Raw genomic sequence first — 18,558 nt, forward strand, 5'->3', positions numbered from 1 at the left:
ATTGGCACATAGCTAGGCCATTACCTTGGCACCTATGTCCGCATTCAGTGTAACTACTACTTTACGTGATAACACCATTGACTACAAATGCCACTTCTGTAGGTGATGCAACAGCACTTCGTGTTGCAGTCGGACGTGAACCGTCAAATGAACAAAATTGAAATAACAATCTGTCGCCATATCCTTCAAAATAAATCACAAATATGATGTCCATGCGACACACAACTGCTGTATGTCTGTCAAGCATTAAGCAGCTCTAAAAATCTGTCGATTTCAAAACGTGATTTAATTTTAGCTACATTGCCGTTGCTTTTCTTGGATGAGTGTAGGGCTAGTAGGTAGATTAACCCTCTTATTTTGAAGACACGATCACTGCTTCCGGTTGCACATTCCTCTTGCCTAACTAGAGTCAGTACGAACGGGCAAGTGCTGCAACTGTCTCAGTTCTCATCTCTACGGATATCATTTGGAGAAAAAGGTGAGTGTCTTAGCTTGGACTGAATGTCTGTGTTGTCTATGCATTTACATTCCCGTGGTGTGGACAGAAACCGTGACTTTAACTCGAATTTAGTTTTAAAACGAATCCCGCTCCCCAAACTCCTGAAATTTCAAATGTACTTTATTGGGCTATCGATGACAAAGCGCACATAGGCTCTTATAGAACATGATTTTTCACCAATTCAGAATTAGTGGGATGTTTCTGAAAATTCGGCGTAAACACGAACCACCGAGCAGCATCTTGACTCAAGATATTTCATTTCACGTTACTTCCGTCCGCTCGGTACGCCTGCTGCTATAATGATGTTAAAGCTCACGTTCAGGTGAGTCGTTGAACAGCCATGTCTGTATCGTGCACAGAATGAATTTTAAATATCTCACCGTGTCTCTGAATACCTAAGCCAATAATTCTTTCAAAGGATGAGCGGATATTTATGAGTCAGCCATTGACTTTGTGTGCTCATTTATCAAGAATTAGCCGCCTACGTTATTAGATAAATTAAAGGAAACGTGCTTTTGAAAAGAAAATCCCACTAATAGTATATTGTGTTCTTCGTTTGTCATACAGTTCAGTATGTGGTTTGACAGCATTTCGGAAAATGTAGCTGCCAAGTTTGACGTCCACATGTTAGCTGCTGCATTCAGGCGTGGGAAAGTGAAAATGTGTGTGAGTTAGTAACCCTGTGTGTCAACAATACCAGTCCTTTCTCTTCCTTGGACAAATGAATCCTCCGGCACATTGTAGCCGGAAGGCACGGCATGTCTCTGCGGACTTGTGTGCTTCTTTCTATCTGTAAACTGATCCTGTGTGATTCAGGAACTCAAGGCCAGGTGAAACAGCCGCCCCTTTGAATCTGTTTGTTGCAGTAACTCCTGCCTTTTTACTCACATTAACTCTTTATACTACCTTACTTGCATTTCTCAGAAATCAAAGCTTTCAAACAGATTAGGAAACTTCCCAAATGATTAAAATCAAACGGTTCTTGATACTGGACTTTGTTATTTTTTTTTCCATTTCAGATTATTACTATTTGGTTGTGTAATTATACAACATACTAGTCATCACTGCATATGTCTGTCTCTCTTTTCTCTCTCCATCTACAGCTGCAAAATGTGTGGTATCTGGGCAATATTTGGCAGTGATGAGTGCCTATCAGTTCAGTGCACCAGTGCCATGAAGATCGCTCACAGGGGCCCTGACGCCTTTCGCTTTGAGAATGTCAATGGCTTCACCAACTGCTGTTTTGGCTTCCACCGGCTGGCTATTGTGGACCAGTTGTATGGCATGCAGCCCTTGCGCATCAAGAAGTTCCCTTTTTTGTGGCTCTGCTACAATGGAGAGATTTACAACCATCACACTGTAAGGATATGCTGAACGCCTCTGTTATCCCCTAACATATTCACATACACTATTTGCAATGAGCTAATAATAATAATAATAATAATAGTATAATTTCCTGGTTGTTTTGTTGGTCAGGCTCCAGGTCTGTTTTCTTTGTATTGCATGCCAGCAGCAGCTTCTTCTGTTAGCAGTCTTTACCATGATCACTTTCAGTAGCGCCAAACACTTAGTACAGCTGCAGCTTAGAGGTAAAAAACCACAGTATTTGGTGAGTTAAAATTGTGACCTCATGATGGTGCAAGATGAATCATAAATTGATCACAAAAGTGATTACACTTGGTCCTGAACGATGAATGATGTGTGTGTCAGATTTTATGGCAAGACTCCAATAACTGCTAAAACAGTTCACCTGAAACCACAGTGTCAACCTGCTGGTGGCGCTACAGGTAAAAGTCAGTGTCAAAGCCAAATGGTTTTGCCCTCTGGGAACCCCAAATGTCTGCACTGAATATTATATTAGAGACCAAGGTGGTGGACCTACAGCCTGACTCAATAGCTACTTTTTATCTTCATCATCAGGTAATAATTTCAGTTTGTCCAATACTTTGGTTTTTGACCAAGTACCTGCAACATGATGACATTCCCATCAGCTTCAGTTGTATTTTGTCTGCACCACTTAGCAAATGTTAGCATGCTAGCGTGCTAAACTAAAGTGGAGAAGTTTGTAAACAATTTTACATGTGCTAAACACAAGCATGTTAACATTGTCATTTTAAGTTTGTTTGCATCATGACAGTGACATTAGCACCACTGTGCCAAAAAACAGGATCACAGAGCTGCTAGCATGGCTTTAAACTCCCAGGCTTGTAGTATCAGCATGTTGTTGTCCTTTTGTTTCAGTCTCTCTGTTCCTTTCTTCATACAGCTGCAGCTGATTCACATTATTTTGTAACATAATTCAGAATTTAAACCCTCTTGAAATGGGGGTATTGTTTCATTTATTCATTACAGCTGTTGTGTCTGCTTAAAATAACCCTGTCTGTGCTATATCTCCAATAGCTGGGGAAGGAGTTTGAGTTTGATTACCAGACTAAAGTGGATGGAGAGGTGTTGCTCCATCTGTATGAACGCTTTGGCATCCAGAAGATGGCTTCTCTCCTGGATGGTGTCTTTGCTTTTGTTCTGCTGGACACTGCCAACAGAAAAGTTTTTCTGGGAAGAGATACATATGGTGTTCGGCCTTTGTTCAAATTCCTCACAGACGATGGATTCCTCGCAGTCTGCTCAGAAGCCAAAGGTAGTGGGATAGTTTATTGCTACTGTCTACTAGTCTGAGTCTTTTATAGTCTTGTGAGAAATGTTTTACAGCTCCTAGCATCGGTTAATTTATGGTTATTTCAATCACAGGGCTTACAGACCTTACTCATCCATCTGAGACCCCTGTGGACATCGTCCCCTTTCTCCCTGGACACTTTGAAGTCTTTGATTTGAAGCAGAATGGCAAAGTTCAGTCCATTCAAATGGAGCAGTTTCACTGCTGCACAAAGGAGCCTGCGCATGCCATCTACGACACCGTGGAGAGGCTGCCCACAAGTATGTTGTTAACTCACGTTAAAGTATGCATTTGATACGTGTTTGGAATTTCATTTTAAAATACCGATGCGCCCACAGATTTTGAGGAAGAAACAGTGAAAATCACCATCAGAACCCTGTTTGAGAATGCTGTAAGGAAACGTCTCATGGCCCACAGGAGGATTGGCTGTCTTCTGTCAGGTAAGCTAAAGTTGTGCCATGTACACTTAGCAAATTTTCACAGTTGAAATAATAGATTTAATACTGTTTTATGCACATAAAATTTTTTTCTCTCAGATTTTAAGCACAAATTTGTTAAAACCTTTCTTAGTGAGCACCTCTCCTTTGCCAAGATAGTCCATTCAGCTGACAGATGTGGCATATCAAGATGCTGATTAAACAAGTTATTACTGCGTAGATACGGTTTGGACTGGTCACAATGGCAAGGTGCAGCTATGAGCTATGGGCGTGACATGATTAGCTTTGCAGATGTGCATTTTTTCACAGATACCCCACAGAATGGGGGATGGTGGGTCAGTATCTGGTGTGATGACCATAGGCCTCTTGCAATGCAGCACATTTCCTTCACATAGAGTAGTCGAGTTTGCTGCCATACGTGTTGATCCAGAGCATCCCAAACATGCTGAATGGGTGACATGTCGGATGAGCAGCTTGTTGGCTAGCAAGTAACACGCTGGTCCAAGTCGGCCATAGCTTGCTATCAAGCAGGAGTTAGCACGGTTTCAAAGTCGGTTGCTAACTGGACAATAAGGTACAAGGGTTAATTCAGGAAATGCATTTTAAGGATCAGCTTCAGTCTCAAGAGTGACTGCAAACCATGTCTTTTGTGGAGCAGTTATCACAGTAGAGAACTGTAGAGAACTAGTATAAACTGATTTAATAAAACTGAATCGATTTTATTTTGGACTCCATGTTTACTCAAGATAAGAACTGTTGAGAAGATTCCTATTGGCCCATGGCACAGATTAGAGTGTGAGACTGGGCATACGCTGAACTGAATGAGTGAATTCATTCAATTTAGCATCTCTATTGAAAGAAAAAAAAATTGAATTAATCACTGCATAAACACTGGGTGTGACCAACCCTAAAGCTAACTTCTGTATAGCTGATTGGCACATGCTAATTTTCACAACACATTCAGTAAATACATAAAAAATAATGTCAAGAGAATGTAAGATAGAGGCCAGTGGTATGGCTTGTTGTCAGTCCAGGCATTGGGTCTGCTCCAAGGTTTCTGCATCTCTGCTCTGTAATAAAGTTTAAAGAGATGGACTTGCTCTGTTTTGAAAGTGTCATGAGATAACTTTTGTTTTGAATTGGCACTATTTAAATAAATTGAATTGGAATGTGCTTCTGCTGAAACATTAACAGTAAAATTTTCTTTCATGCACCCAAACTTATTTCATCTATATTTATGTTGTCACCAACTTATCCTGAATTTAGTTATTTTCTGGAATGTGTCCTTGATGAAACAAGTGGAGATTAATGTGTTATTTGTTCATGATCTTCAGGTGGTTTAGACTCCAGTTTGGTTGCTGCTACACTGGTGAAGCTGGCCAAGGAGGAGAAGCTGCAGTATCCTATTCAGACATTTTCAATTGGGTCAGAGGACAGTCCAGACATCATAGCTGCTCGCAAGGTGAGTCCTTCTAAGGCTTTCAGATGTTTACCTTGTCAGCAAGGTTAAAGGAAAAGAACCAGATTTTGTGTTTTAAGTAAGTCGATTGTGTTTTTGTCAGGTTGCAGCTCACATTGGTAGTGAACATCATGAGTTGAACTTTACTGCGGAGGAAGGCATCCAGGCTATAGAGGAAGTCATCTTTCATTTGGAGACCTATGACATCACCACCATACGTGCCTCTGTAGGTGAGTGTGGGGTATAATGTGGGGTATTTATTTGTATAGCCCATTTTTGGTGGGCAGGCTGGACCGTGAACAGGGGAAGCAGGAGCAGCAGGTTGGTTGATGAGCAGGGACGGCAGGTAGGATAGAAGCAGAGGGAAGGAGGTGATGCAGGTGGAGGTTGGTGCTGGTGGATGGAGCTCTGGAGAAATCTGTGAAGACACAGAGAGAGTGTGAGACACAAGGAGAGGAGAGGAGATGGCTCCTTGTATCCTGATGAGTCCTCCAGCAGTCTAAGCCTATGGCAGCATAGCTATAAAGGGCTATAAAATGAGGGAGACATTTAATTTAATCCATTTTGGAATGAGACTGTAACATAACTAAATGTGGAAAAAGCAAAGCTGTGTGAATTCCTTCCCAGATGCACTGCATGATGTGCTTAATAAACTGGTAACTGGCATTTAGGCTTTTAAGGTTATTTCTTATTTTTTATACCAAGTGAAATAATCTTACTTATTCAGTGTTTTGTATTAATACATATTGTACTTTATATTTTTTGTCTGGTAGGAGGTATAATTTGTTCTCTTAAACTGTTGGCATCTTGCATTAATTCTGTAAAAGATATCTTGTTTTGTTTAAGAAATAAATTTACATTTCTCACACTGGACTAAAATCCACCATGACAAGATGTGACGACAACCGACTGAGCGTGCCCAACAAGGAATTCATAGCTTCAGAATCTGTGCACACTTCTGATCCAAATTACAGTATGCAACCAAAATGTAATGCAACAGTAAAATCGTTTTGTGTAAGTGTAAACCTCTGTACGACTGAAAGCTTCACTGTTCTGCTGATGTGACAGAAATGTGTCTGAGAATGCCACTGCATTCCTCTTCCTCCTGACTGACCTGTTTCAATCGCTGTGGAATCCAGTAAGATTAGTGAAATGGTGGAAGGCCCTGGGGGTCAGAATATATTTTCACTTTCACTGTGCCATAACCCAGTGCTACATCATTATATCAGTGAAAAAATATGAAATCAACAATCCAATAATGTATAATGATATATAGTAATAAAATCTTCAAATATGGAATAACTGAAACAAACTCACCGTCTTGAAAAATGAATTGTGTCCATATACTGAAATCAAACACATTATACTTAAGTAGCATGTATTTATGTAGAGTGCATTCATTGTGAATTATGTCGTGTATGTTTTTATAGTACCGTAATTTCCGGACTATAAGCCGCTACTTTTTTCACACACTTTGAACCCTGCGGCTTAAACAATGATGCAGCTAATTTATGGATTTTGCCTCGAGACGAAAGTGACATTGAGAGAGACAACGAAAGAGAGACTGACAGCGTGGACACCTGCGGCTTATAGACAATTGCAGCCTATATATGTACAAGTTTTTTTTTTTCTTTTTAAATTTAGTGGGTGCGGCTTATATTCAGGTGCGCTCAATAGTCAGGAAATTACGGTAATTCATATTTTGCTGTCACTTTATTTTACTGGTTGAAAACTTGAATTTGGTGTAGTTCCATGACATTATGTTGAGCTTTGGCACTGAAAAGCGCTCCACAAGAGAACATCTGTTAGGAATGTCCAGCCCTTCATGACCAGCCTGAGAACAAACTGTGTGCATCAGTGAGAATCATCAAGGCTGTATTGTAGTCTGCGTTCAAATGCTTCTACATGCATCATTTTATTCTACTGTCGGAATTTACATTGTCATTTGACAGTGTCGTTGTGCCGTCGCTTTGTAATCACACGTGTCTCTCTTTGTCTTCCACTACAGGGATGTACTTGATTTCAAAGTACATCAGGGAGAAGTCGGACAGCGTGGTGATCTTCTCTGGAGAGGGTTCTGACGAGCTAACGCAGGGATACATTTACTTCCACAAGGCAAGTTCTCCAGAAACCACTCACTTCTACTCAGGTCATTTTGTTTTTATTATTTATTTATTTACTTTTTTGCAAACAACAAAAAGTTTGGGAACACCACAAATCAATTTAGGAAAAAAGAACTGGAAGTAAGTAGGAATATATGGAATGCCATGTGACCAAGTGCAACCCCTGAAGGTAGTACACAGTGCTAGATTTTGTTTTTTACTGAAAGACTGATGTAGTTGAACTAACCAAGTGTGGTGAAGATAATCAGATGTTTAGCTCTTCTCTGGCAAGTGTTATGTAACATTGCTGGCTCTTACATTGATGTTCCTTGCTGCTTTTCTCAGACACGATAGGACATCTAAAGAGAGAGAACAAGCACTGAATGATGGGATGTTGAGTTCTTTCATGCTGTATGTCCATCATTTTGCTGGATATTCACTTATTCATAAATGCACTTGGCATGACTGAAGATAAAAAAATATTAAGAGGAACATTTGGAAGGGGTTTAAATAGTTTTCATAGACTGGTATGAGTAGAATCTCCTCGGTAAATTAAAACAGGCTCTTTCCTGGTATTTTATGGTTTATTAAATTGATTTTATTTTCTTTGTGGATAAGAGATGAAGACTGAGGTAATGCATTTATTACATTGACGTAAGAAAACTGAATCTCTCAGTATGTTTCATTGCGCTGCTGCAGCCCTTATGGTCATCAGACCTCAGCCATATTGGAAGTGTTACAGAGATTTTACTAGGTTTGGTCTAGCACAATGTCTTTGGGACCTTTGTGTCTAAGTGACATGACATCATGTGTCTGTGTTAAAATGCCATCAGGTGAATGCAGCGTCTGAGTTTGAAATGGGCTTTAACAAAGCGTAGACGTTAACAGAGTTGTGTTCCTCCACCAGGCTCCATCTCCCAAAGCTGCTGCGGAGGACAGTATTCGACTAATGAAGGAGCTTTACCTGTTTGATGTCCTCCGTGCTGATCGCACAACTGCTGCGCATGGGTAACACCTGTCACTCCGTTACCCAACACTGCCACCACTGAGGAATTCAGGCAAACAAAACGAAACAAAAATTTTTGATTATCTTATCAGATAAGGAAATCAGAACTGGTGAATAGAGCCGGTGATATAAAGACTGATTTCTTTCATTTACAAATGCAGTATGGTGTTGTCACGCTCATGACGTCAAAGGGCTGCGGTTGGGTAAAGCCACACACAGTGTAGACTACAGTTTGTGAAATGTGAAATTATCATTTAGCTTATTAGTATCAACTGTGACAAGTAATTAACAACAACAAAATACACATTGTACATCCCTTAACACCTGTCTTGCCTGCACCTCTGTACTCAAGAAGAGCATATACTCCAATAGTATACTCTGATGTTTTTTTGTGCTTTCATTTTGCAAGTCAGTTAATTAATTGAGAAGAAAAACACTGACTTAATGGACTGAAATTAGAAATTGCATTAATTCTTAAAGTGAGCTTTTAGGAATGTTAATTTTCAGTAGCCTTGATGAAGCACCTGAAAGGTTTTCAGATCTTTTTTTTGTTTAATTTAACCACTAAAAGTAACTCCTTCATGAGGGGAAAAAGATGAAGTGGACAACAGTAACGCGATTAAAGTGCGTTAACAAGCAAAATCACTCATGCATTATAATTAGAGCAAAGATTTAATTAAATAAACCATGATTAGCAGTCTGAGCTACAGGAATGAAACCAGCTAAATAAGGTAATACTGGTTTGATATAAAGAAATTAATTAAAAATGAAAGTACTCCAATGAAGAACACTGATAATTGATATTAATGGGGCTACTAACTGTTTTAAAGTGCCAGTGCCTTTAAGTTATATGGTAAAATGTAGTGAGAAACTGCAAATAACTCGGAATTATTTGCTGTAGTTTGTACTCAGAAGTCCCGCAGTCTTCCTGCCTCTTCGTTTGTAGTGATTAATGATGAATTATGGATTGGAATTTTAGATTTTTATTTAACTGCTCTGATCTTCCTCCTTATCTTTCAGCCTGGAGCTCAGAGTGCCTTTCCTGGACCACAGATTCACGGCGTACTACCTCTCTCTGCCTGAGGAGATGAGGATTCCTCAGGTCGGTTGATCTCTCCAGCTGTTTCATCATCTGAGCACATGAAACATTGATTATTGAAGACAATGTTCTAGCATTGCTTTGTAGTAATAGAGTTCTATGTCCTGTGTAAACAGCATGGATTTGAGAAGTATTTGCTGAGGGACTCTTTCAAAGGTCTTAACTTGATTCCTGAGGAGATCCTGTGGAGGCGCAAAGAGGCATTCAGTGACGGCATGATGTCTGTGAAGAAGTCCTGGTACACTTTCCTCCAGGAGCACCTGGAGTCCATGGTAGGTGTTAGTGAACGACGGGAGACCTGGAAGACCTGTGACTGTTCTGTTGTTCAGCAGTGTGTTTGACTCAAGCCGCGAAAACTCTCAAAAAAACAAAAGTAGGGAAATATGGTCTGATCTCGGGCTTTGTGCCCACCAGGAAGGTTCCTATAAGTGTGGTGGAGTGAGGCCTCAAACGCGTGTTAGACTGAAAACAAAATGTTTTGCAGCGAACAGAGATCTCAAATGTAGCTGTATTTCTGTCCTATGTGTTCTTCTTCTGTGGAAGAACACAGTATGTATGGTCCCGCAGTGTCTGACTTGCCCCTTGTACTCTCTCAGGTGAATGACGACCAGATGGGGAAGGCACATAAGACGTTCCCTCACAACCCTCCATGCTCCAAAGAGGCCTACTACTTCAGACAGGTGTTCGAGAAGCACTACCCAGGCCGGGCTAAATGGCTTTCCCATTACTGGATGCCACGCTGGATCAATGCCACTGACCCATCAGCCCGGACCCTGTCTATCTACAAAACCGATAAAGATCAATGAACAGCTGTAGAACAGCGGTGTGCCTTTGTCTGTCTGTCTGTCAGCAACATGTTGGGGCTTCTTAACACATTCATGAAACGTTCTACATGTAGCGTATTTAGCTTTACATTGTTTAACTCAGATTAAATTAGACCTCATTCAGTGTGATGTCACAGATTTAGCACCAGTTATTCAATAGCTTTGAAAAAGTAGTGGAGGGCATCTTCTGGGACCACTATTTATACATCTGCAAAATTCATTCACATACTGAACGTTAGGGTCGTACTGTATGCAGTGTATTTAAGTGGACCACACCTGTGAGGTTGTTTTCTGCTTTGTTTTGTGCTGGCCCACTTACTACAAATTGGGTTTTTTGTTTTTTTTCAACTATTTTGCTTTCAAGCACAGGACAGTTTTAAATTCATACAATGTTTAATTCAAAATATTTTACACATTTTGTCCTATATATTTTTAGGCTCATAATTTCTTTTGCCTTAATCATTGAAAGTATACAATTTGCCCTGAGTTCTATTTCTTACCCTCCAGGCAGACATTGCTTTTCTTATATCTCATTAATTAAGTGATTAAAATGAATTTGCAGAGATTAGAAATGTGATATTGATAATCCTTTGCATTAATCACAAGCCTCATCTTCTTTTAGGGACTCTAAGACAGACTGCTGCTTAGCTGCTACGGTGTCTGACTCTAAAACCTTCCCTGATGAGCTGCTTACCTGGCTAAAACACTCTTGTGTTGCATAAATCTGAGCTTTAGCATCATGTTTTACTTGCTGTTAGACTAGATTTGGAGTTTTTAGGATTTTTATTCAAGGGCACTAATATGTTTGGGGTTTTTTTACCATATCATTTTTGATTAAACAAAAAACAACTGTTCTCAAACGCCACATCAGTCTTGCTCTAGTGATGAGGCCTAACCTAAATCACTGACCTGAATGAGGTTGCCTTCTGAATGTGGTATTTTCTTCTGGAGGGACAGTGTTGTTATACTGTAACTGGACAGTTCGGGAGCATTTTCCTGCTGGTACTTCTTAGATACTGTGGCCTCATAAGTTACAGTAGACATGATGATGAATATATTTTAATAGCTTGAGATCGACTTGCCTTTATGCTGATTATTCGGCCTGTCTGCATTGGACGCCTGTTCAGAAAATGGTGTATGTTGGTTTGGAGTTTAACCACTAATGGATTGCTCTGTTTAGAGGTGCTAATACTAAAATGGCTGATGCTCCAGCTTGTTGACAAGTATATTATGCAATTTGTGTGAAGGACATCTTAACAGTTTCTCATGGACAGAGGTGACTCATATGTGAAACTGACATGGCTTTTCACACTCATTAATGTCACCTCTGCCGCTCTGCTCTGGGAATTACGTCTTTGGTTAGGACTGGCTATGCAAACAGACATTTGTTGCAAGTGTGTTACAGGTATATGTATGTCAGCTTTTTGAATATTGTAATAAAAAAGTTAAATACAGCATGTCAGAGGTTTTCATCCACGTGAGATATGAGAGCAAACTGCAGAAAATTGGAAAAAAATATCTCCTGACAATATACATGCAATTCAATAACTGTTAACTACATTATCAATCTCTGACACCTTGAGGATAAAGTGATCACTGTAAGGTTCGTATTTCTGAAAACCATTTAATTCAGGGCTGTTTCATCAGATTTGTAGTTAATTTTGTCCAGCTCATTACTATTTAGTTGTTTGTCTGAATTTCTTCCTCCTTTGTGTCATTGTCTCCACTTAATGCTGCTAAAATAAATTCACCTCTAAAGTGTATCGTCTTCGTGTAGTGTCTCTGTTGTCCACCAGAGTGCGACCTTGAGCCAGCCAAGATGCTCTGAACTCCAGGTTTATTTTTTTATTTTGATTTTTTTTTTTCACTTAAATATCGCAAGGAATCCACAACTTCCAAACTTAAGTTGAACCAGTAAAGAAAATAATTTTAATATTTGATAAACCACTGTAACACACAGGTGTCCTGTCGTATCACACCAAATGTCCAGGTGGAGAACGTGACAGCTCCTCTAAAGAGACTTGAAAGCCAAAAATGAGAACCTGTCCCAGTGTGTTATATATAGAACAATCAGTTGCAATTAAACAGTTATGAGGCACTATGCAGTGACTTTGGCAGTGCAGTTTTCAGCATACCCTGGGGTACAGCCTTGCTTTGATGGTCCACAACAACATTTCGTCTTTGTAGCGTGACAGATGGTGGAAAACGCTCGCAGAAAACACTAACATCGATGATGACACCATTTCCCCTCCCCTCGCCCTGATCTCCCTTCTGCTAGGAACGAATGAAACTGGCACAGGCACAGCACTGCTACATCACTATGATGTGGAAACAGAATCATTTTTATTTGACTAACAGCTACAGACAGTTTGGAGAAAACAAAACCAGCACTGGGATCCCCTCCAGCGGATGAGGAACGGCCAGATGAGAAGCAGGTGAAGGAGAAGAGATGACTGCTTAGCGGCGCTTGTCGTACGTCTGTATTGTGCTCCAGTCATAGGACTCTGCAGACGGAAAAGCTTGTTAGCTTAAGCATACATTTTGCCCCATTTTTGTAATCACTTTCATAGATAAAGTAAGAACATTGATGTCTGAGTTAACTTTAAATTACCTGGCTCCTCTTGGCTCCTTTTCCCCATCAACCCGACAAAAGAGTTGACTTTATGTCCTGAGGGGGGAAAAAAAAGAAAAAAGATAAAGATATTTTCATTTGAAACTGTCCTCTTAGACCAAATTGTCTAAATCATTGGTATTATTCAGTTAGCTTAAACCAGTGCTGTAACCAACATTTTAGAAACCCTGAGTTCAAAAGATCCAACTCCCTGATCCAACACCCACCCTCTCAGAAATCTGATGGGTCATATTTGAGTTTCTTGATTTTTTTGTTTGTTTTGTTTGTTCTTGATTGCTCCACACTGCCAGATTACTGGTGGAGATACACAAACACTTTCCTTTCGTTTAATATATTTTTTAAAACAGTCAAATTTCAAGACAATTAATCCAGTGGTTGAGAATCTTTGTGTCTTAAAACAAAGCTCTGCTTGGCTGCAACCCGTCATCAGGTGATACATACTGTATGTCTGCAGGTCGTAACCACTCAAACAACTTTAAATAGTGAAACAGGAAGAGAGAAGAATATCAACTCTTCACGGGGGCCTGTTTGCAGCACTTTTCACCACAGAAACAGTTTTGTGAAAGCATACCAGATTGGTTCAGGTCCAATATGAACTCCAATAAGACACTAGGTCCTATCAGGTTTACAGTATTGTAAATGTGATGCACACTTGCACCACAGACTGACTGGAGCCCCTGTCAATCACAGTAATGGGCTGTAATAAGATCATATGAGGCGTGTGTGTGTGTGTGTGTGTTGGGGGGGTGTAAAGCTCTGAGGGAATATCTTACATTATAGACGTCAATATTTGCAATAGACCGATGAGAATTAATGGTACATTCATAGAATATGCCCTTGTTGCTCAGAACTAAATATTGAACTTGGACTGAAGAAATGACAAAATATTGTCTTGCCTTGTCCCAGTCTTTTTGTCTCTTGACTGATTTGTCCCTTTGTATAAAAAAACAAAAAATTGCGTAAGAGTGTAAGGGCAGAAGGCATCCTCATTATCAGTGAAGTGAAGGGTGAAATGCGTAACTCCCTCTATCCATCACAAGCGTAAACAATCCAATTGAACTCTCAGATGTCCTTGGGGCATTGATCCTGGCACTCTCCCTCTCCCTAATGATGACTGACTTATGGTCATGCCTGCATAGGAGGAATAAATTAGATGTATACTTATTTATGCTGTGCTGCATCACTGAGTGGGTGACTAATTTAAAAAAAAAAAAAAAAAAAAAAATCGCCGACAGAGAAGAGGGAAAATCCCCTCCTCCTCGTTCCTTTTTGCTCTGCAGTCCTTATCGGTCTCCTCCTCGTCACACACAGACGTCTGAACCACCTTCCTTGCTGACAAATTAATTTGGCCCGGCGTTTCAAAAGAAAAGCAAAAATGGCGACGTACAAAATCATCTGTGGTCACCATCAGCTAATTAAACCCTGTAAAATAATGCGCTCCATTCAATTCGCCCACTCTTTCTTAACCGTAAATATACATATTCAACCCACTGAGGCCAAAATATGAGAATATTTGCTTTGTGCTTACACTTATTCTCTGTTTTTGGAGCAGAGCATCTGAAACACTAAAACCAAATGTCTCATTCCTCTTTCAGTGGGGGTGAGTTTATGTCTGTAGAGCAATGTTCTGGGATAAACCCTAAAACACCAGCTGGCTCCATGTTTCTAATGTTTCTTACTGCTGTTAATATCAGTTAAATAAACGCAAATTATAGCGAAAACCCTCAAGTTCATCTGATTTCTATGAGTATATGAAGAAACAGGAATCCAAATTTGATCATATAGTTTTAGTATATGATGAAGAGCAGTGTTTTTTAGATAACTCAGTGGCTTTTGATGAGCTTTATTTTAAGTCTAAGACACAGGGGCAGGGCCGTGGCTACCACTGAGGACACTGATGTCATTCTCCAATGGCATCCAAATATTGAGACGAGCTGCTTTTTACTGGACGGTGATCAAAGAGCGAGCAAGAATAATCAGATATGAGGTATGAGGCCAATCACACAAATGCTTCCTAACTGGAGTGGGGAGACTTGCCTGATAAATGACTACGTCTTTGTTCTGGGGAATTTATATGATTTCATGCTGATTTTGATAGACATCCAAGAAGCTGCATGGATACAATGGAAGCTCAGTGTTTACCTCTTACTGACTTTTGAGGAAAATTGACAAGTGGCTGTCATATGATACTTACTTTTGTGGGTGATCTGTGCATTTGCTGTGGGAGGAAAGGGAGAGGAACATTTAAAAACAGGTCCACAGGGGGGGAGGGGGGAATAAAACCTGCGTGGTGATGAGAACGAGCTCTTACCCATGGAGCGTTTCCCCATCAGACCGATGAACTGGTGTGGCCGTGGCTTTCTCGTCATCCTCAGGAGGATTTCTCTGAATGGGTTGTCGGAGAGCCAGCCGTCCTGAAGGGAAAATATCTCAATGAATGTTCAAGGAGACATCAGATGAATGTGGTGAAAGTGAAAAAATGTGTATTTATATAATCAGAATTAGAAATGTTTGAAGTCTCCAAACTCTTATTTTAGGTTAACCTAAAATAAGGTTATCCATCTATCTGCCCACTACCTAACACACACACACACACACACACACAAACTGCACAGAGTCATAATCCATATAAGGCTTGAATACTGAACTTTCATTAACCGTTTCTATTTCCATCTCGGGATATATTTTTACAGCATGCATTAGTCTAGCTGAGATGTAGACCTGGGGGCCACTAATGTCTCACGCGCTAAGCTGTAATGATTTATTGTGGGCTCATTCATCTGCACAATGGCCCCAGCCTACAGTTTACGTTATTGGCGCATTTCCAACTCACAATGTCAAACACAGGACGTGCCTTTCATCTCAATGGAAATGGTTTGGGATTCAGCTCCTACTGTACTGTGCACTTTACAAAGATAATTTCATTTCCTGTTGGCTGCCCAGAGCCCTCCAACAGTCTCATGTTGCTTGTTAATACTAAAAGCTTATTTTTCCCTAAGTAAACTGTTTCATCTAGAAATCAATTTGTTCCAAGATTTATTTATTTTTAGTTAAGAGTAAAATATGCATTGATAATCATTAATAATATAATGGCTAACTGAATTTGCATCTGCATTTGCTGCTTGTGCGTCTCTGGACTGACACTCATCTGGGAAAATGAATGAGACTGCACTGAAAACAGATGGAGTTATCTCACGCTGCTGCTTTTGGAAAATCAACCTTAAAGCCTTAAAGGGATGAACGATTCACTTGCAGGGTAGACTTGAACCATCTTCAGTTCCTTGTAGTGGCACAATGCGACACTGTGCATATGTTAATGCTCTGGTCTCAGGGCTAATTAGTAATTAATCGTGTTCCAATCCAGATTACGGTTAATGGAGAGAGAAAAGAATGACTGGAAATGGCAAAACACCACCAGACCACAACATGTCTGGATTTAACGAGCTGATATAATAATCAACATGTCTAATACTTTATGCATATTATCTCATCATTTCTGCTCCATTAGAAAACGAACTACTCCAAAATTCGGTGTTGAGAATAAGTTTATCTCAGTAAACTGACACCCTTAAGTTAAAAGTTAAGCCTCTTTTCAGTTTTAACAAACTACCTTTAGATGAGACAAACTTAATCTTTACTTTTTTTCCCCCCCTGAATGACAGAATTGAGAATAACCCCCTGCTGTGCTACTACTCGCTACCTGGATTTGATTAGTGCTGGTCCAGTAGTCAACCTCCTCTTTTGGGTCGTTTTCCTCGCAAAAAACTTGGGCGACGGCGAAAAAAGCCATCAAAACAGGTAAAAGCAGTAACTTCATGGTGCCAACTCTGCTTTGTGCCGACGCGGTTAGATTCAGTTAGACTTACCGTTGTATTAAAATAACCGTCTATTATCAACTTCCAAGTTAAAAACAAACAAACAAACAAAAAAAACAAAAAAAACTCAAAATGAGCAGGCTATGGTTTGAGGCGCGAGCAGCTGCTGTACTTTGCGCGCACTGCGTCTTTCCTCCGAGCTCAGCAGTAGTCCATAATGCGTGCGTGCGTCAAAGCTCTGTGCAGGGTTCCGGTCACTGTCTCCAAAGCTTTCCGCGCGCTCTGTCTTCTGCAGCAACCGCTTCGGTCTCGTGCGTCTTCCTGACCACTGAGGTTCGCAAGCTCTCCTATATAGGAGCCCAAGCGGCCAGGTTCAGTAACGTCATTACAGTAGTGTGATTACTTGCGCGCAGTCACGAGGACACAGTGTAATAATTTAGTTAGAGTACCAGACGAAGCGCTTCTGACGGCTCAAACTGGAAATGATGTGCGTCATTAAGTCTAAATTTGATCTGATTTGATCATACATATTCAGAAATTCCTTGTGACACCATAGCATACTACCATTCAGCATTCCGGCTAATTCTAATGGTCTAATATGCCACATCATTAAACTACGTGCGCCCTCGCGATGAATGGGCTTTATGTGGTTATTCTTCTTCACCTGGAAGAGGTTTCACTGACCCAGGATCAGAGTGACGGGACCACAGTGTTATACTGACGTTTAGGCCTCCACTCAGTTTCAACTCATAAGCTATAGCAAAGTCAAAGTCGCAGTTGAAGCGAAATTTAGTGACTCATTTTGTAACTTTCTTTACTTTAGTCCCTTGTCTTCTGAAAGCTTTGAGGAGACATTAAAATTAATAAATAAATCAATAAAAATTCTGTTGACGTCTTAAAAGCAGACGTTCAATGAGAGCTTGGATCTACGCTCACATAACAACACTAACGTAAGCCTATGATGACGCACTTGGTTTTACGTAGCTTTTAGTCTGTAAATCGATATATTTTTATTTTACTAATTGTACCGTTTTAATATTGACTTTTATGACACTTTATATCGAATGCCTCATATATTTAGCTATATATAATTATATATAGCTTCCTCCGACACTCAAAGAAAACACTGCATAGCCTACACACCCCTCATATCAAAGCCTGAGTGAAAAAAGAGAGACGTGTGACCCGAGGGTGCCACTGATTTCCATGAGAAAAGCTGTGTTTTAAAGAGTAGGATGTTCATGATGAATAGAGGACTTCACTGCCTCACCAAGTTCAGTGTCCACGTACCTCAGCCAGTGCTTGATTTGCTCAAGTGCCTTTATTCCATTAACAATAAGTTCATTCTATTTACCCATGTGCTATTGGCAAATGCAAATGTTTTCCCCAGGGTGGAAATGGACTTAAGTCTGTCTTATATGGCGAGTGTTATTCATCTATTTGTTCAATTAATTTAAAATGGAATACCAATTTACATTAACAGGAGGATTTTTGAAGGATGCTTTGCGTTGACTGGCTCAATGATGTTGATAGTCTGTATATTTGATTATTATTAATTTTGAGAATTAAAGGTCTTGACCAAACCAGAAACATGATTATATTTCTTCTTCTAAATTGGGGAACTTAAACTGAAGACTGACAAACTTCCTTTGCAGGTGAAGTGACTTTGGATAGGTTCAACACTAATATGCGTTGGGAGGGGGTTGTTCACAGAGCCACTCCCGCATGGAATTTAATCATCTTCAAAACTGTGACAGCTCATCCAATTATCAGACAGAAGGGGGAGGTGAGGAGAAAGAGATGGAGAGAGAGAGAGAGAGAGAAAGAAGGGAGAGAGAGAGAGGTGATGGAGCTGTTGGAACCATGGGAGGGAGTTACCACAGAGGAGGAGGACTGAGAAGCAAGACGTAGGAGGTAAAAAGAGCAGGACGCCACTGAAGTTGGGGCATGGAGATAAACAGATATGGAGATTATGTGGGGAGATGTGGACAAATAGGGCACGAGTCCAGAG

At 40.2% G+C, this 18,558-nt stretch overlaps 2 protein-coding genes across 5 annotated transcripts; one reads left to right on the forward strand and one right to left on the reverse strand.

Annotated features, from left to right (window-relative positions):
* The first annotated feature begins 370 nt into the window (after positions 1-370).
* Positions 371-11,863, forward strand: asns (asparagine synthetase). 3 transcript variants are annotated; one of them, XM_046418040.1, is made up of 12 exons: positions 371-478; positions 1,603-1,858; positions 2,900-3,137; positions 3,248-3,433; positions 3,512-3,613; positions 4,945-5,072; positions 5,173-5,299; positions 7,078-7,184; positions 8,079-8,179; positions 9,198-9,279; positions 9,393-9,548; positions 9,873-11,863. In XM_046418040.1, the coding sequence occupies exons 2-12, from the start codon at positions 1,610-1,612 to the stop codon at positions 10,080-10,082; spliced, it is 1,686 nt and encodes a 561-aa protein (XP_046273996.1). In that variant the 5' UTR covers positions 371-478; positions 1,603-1,609; the 3' UTR covers positions 10,083-11,863. The 3 variants fall into 3 exon arrangements, with proteins under 3 accessions (XP_046273996.1, XP_046273995.1, XP_046273994.1); XM_046418039.1 differs by lacking the exon at positions 371-478 and adding an exon at positions 686-821; XM_046418038.1 differs by lacking the exon at positions 371-478 and adding an exon at positions 1,093-1,161.
* Positions 11,864-12,421: 558 nt separating this feature from the next.
* tac1 (tachykinin precursor 1) lies at positions 12,422-17,469 on the reverse strand. 2 transcript variants are annotated; one of them, XM_046418041.1, is made up of 5 exons: positions 16,433-17,460; positions 15,044-15,146; positions 14,927-14,950; positions 12,712-12,768; positions 12,422-12,604 (listed from the first exon to the last, which is right to left on the reverse strand). In XM_046418041.1, exons 1-5 carry the CDS (start codon positions 16,547-16,549, stop codon positions 12,558-12,560), a joined length of 348 nt encoding a protein of 115 aa, XP_046273997.1. In that variant the 5' UTR covers positions 16,550-17,460; the 3' UTR covers positions 12,422-12,557. The 2 variants fall into 2 exon arrangements, with proteins under 2 accessions (XP_046273997.1, XP_046273998.1); XM_046418042.1 differs by lacking the exons at positions 12,422-12,604; positions 12,712-12,768 and adding an exon at positions 13,559-13,863 and having other exon boundaries at positions 16,433-17,469.
* Positions 17,470-18,558: the final 1,089 nt, after the last annotated feature.

This window comes from Scatophagus argus, chromosome 17, assembly GCF_020382885.2.
Source record: "Scatophagus argus isolate fScaArg1 chromosome 17, fScaArg1.pri, whole genome shotgun sequence".
In the NCBI taxonomy this organism is placed as follows: Eukaryota; Metazoa; Chordata; class Actinopteri; family Scatophagidae; genus Scatophagus; species Scatophagus argus.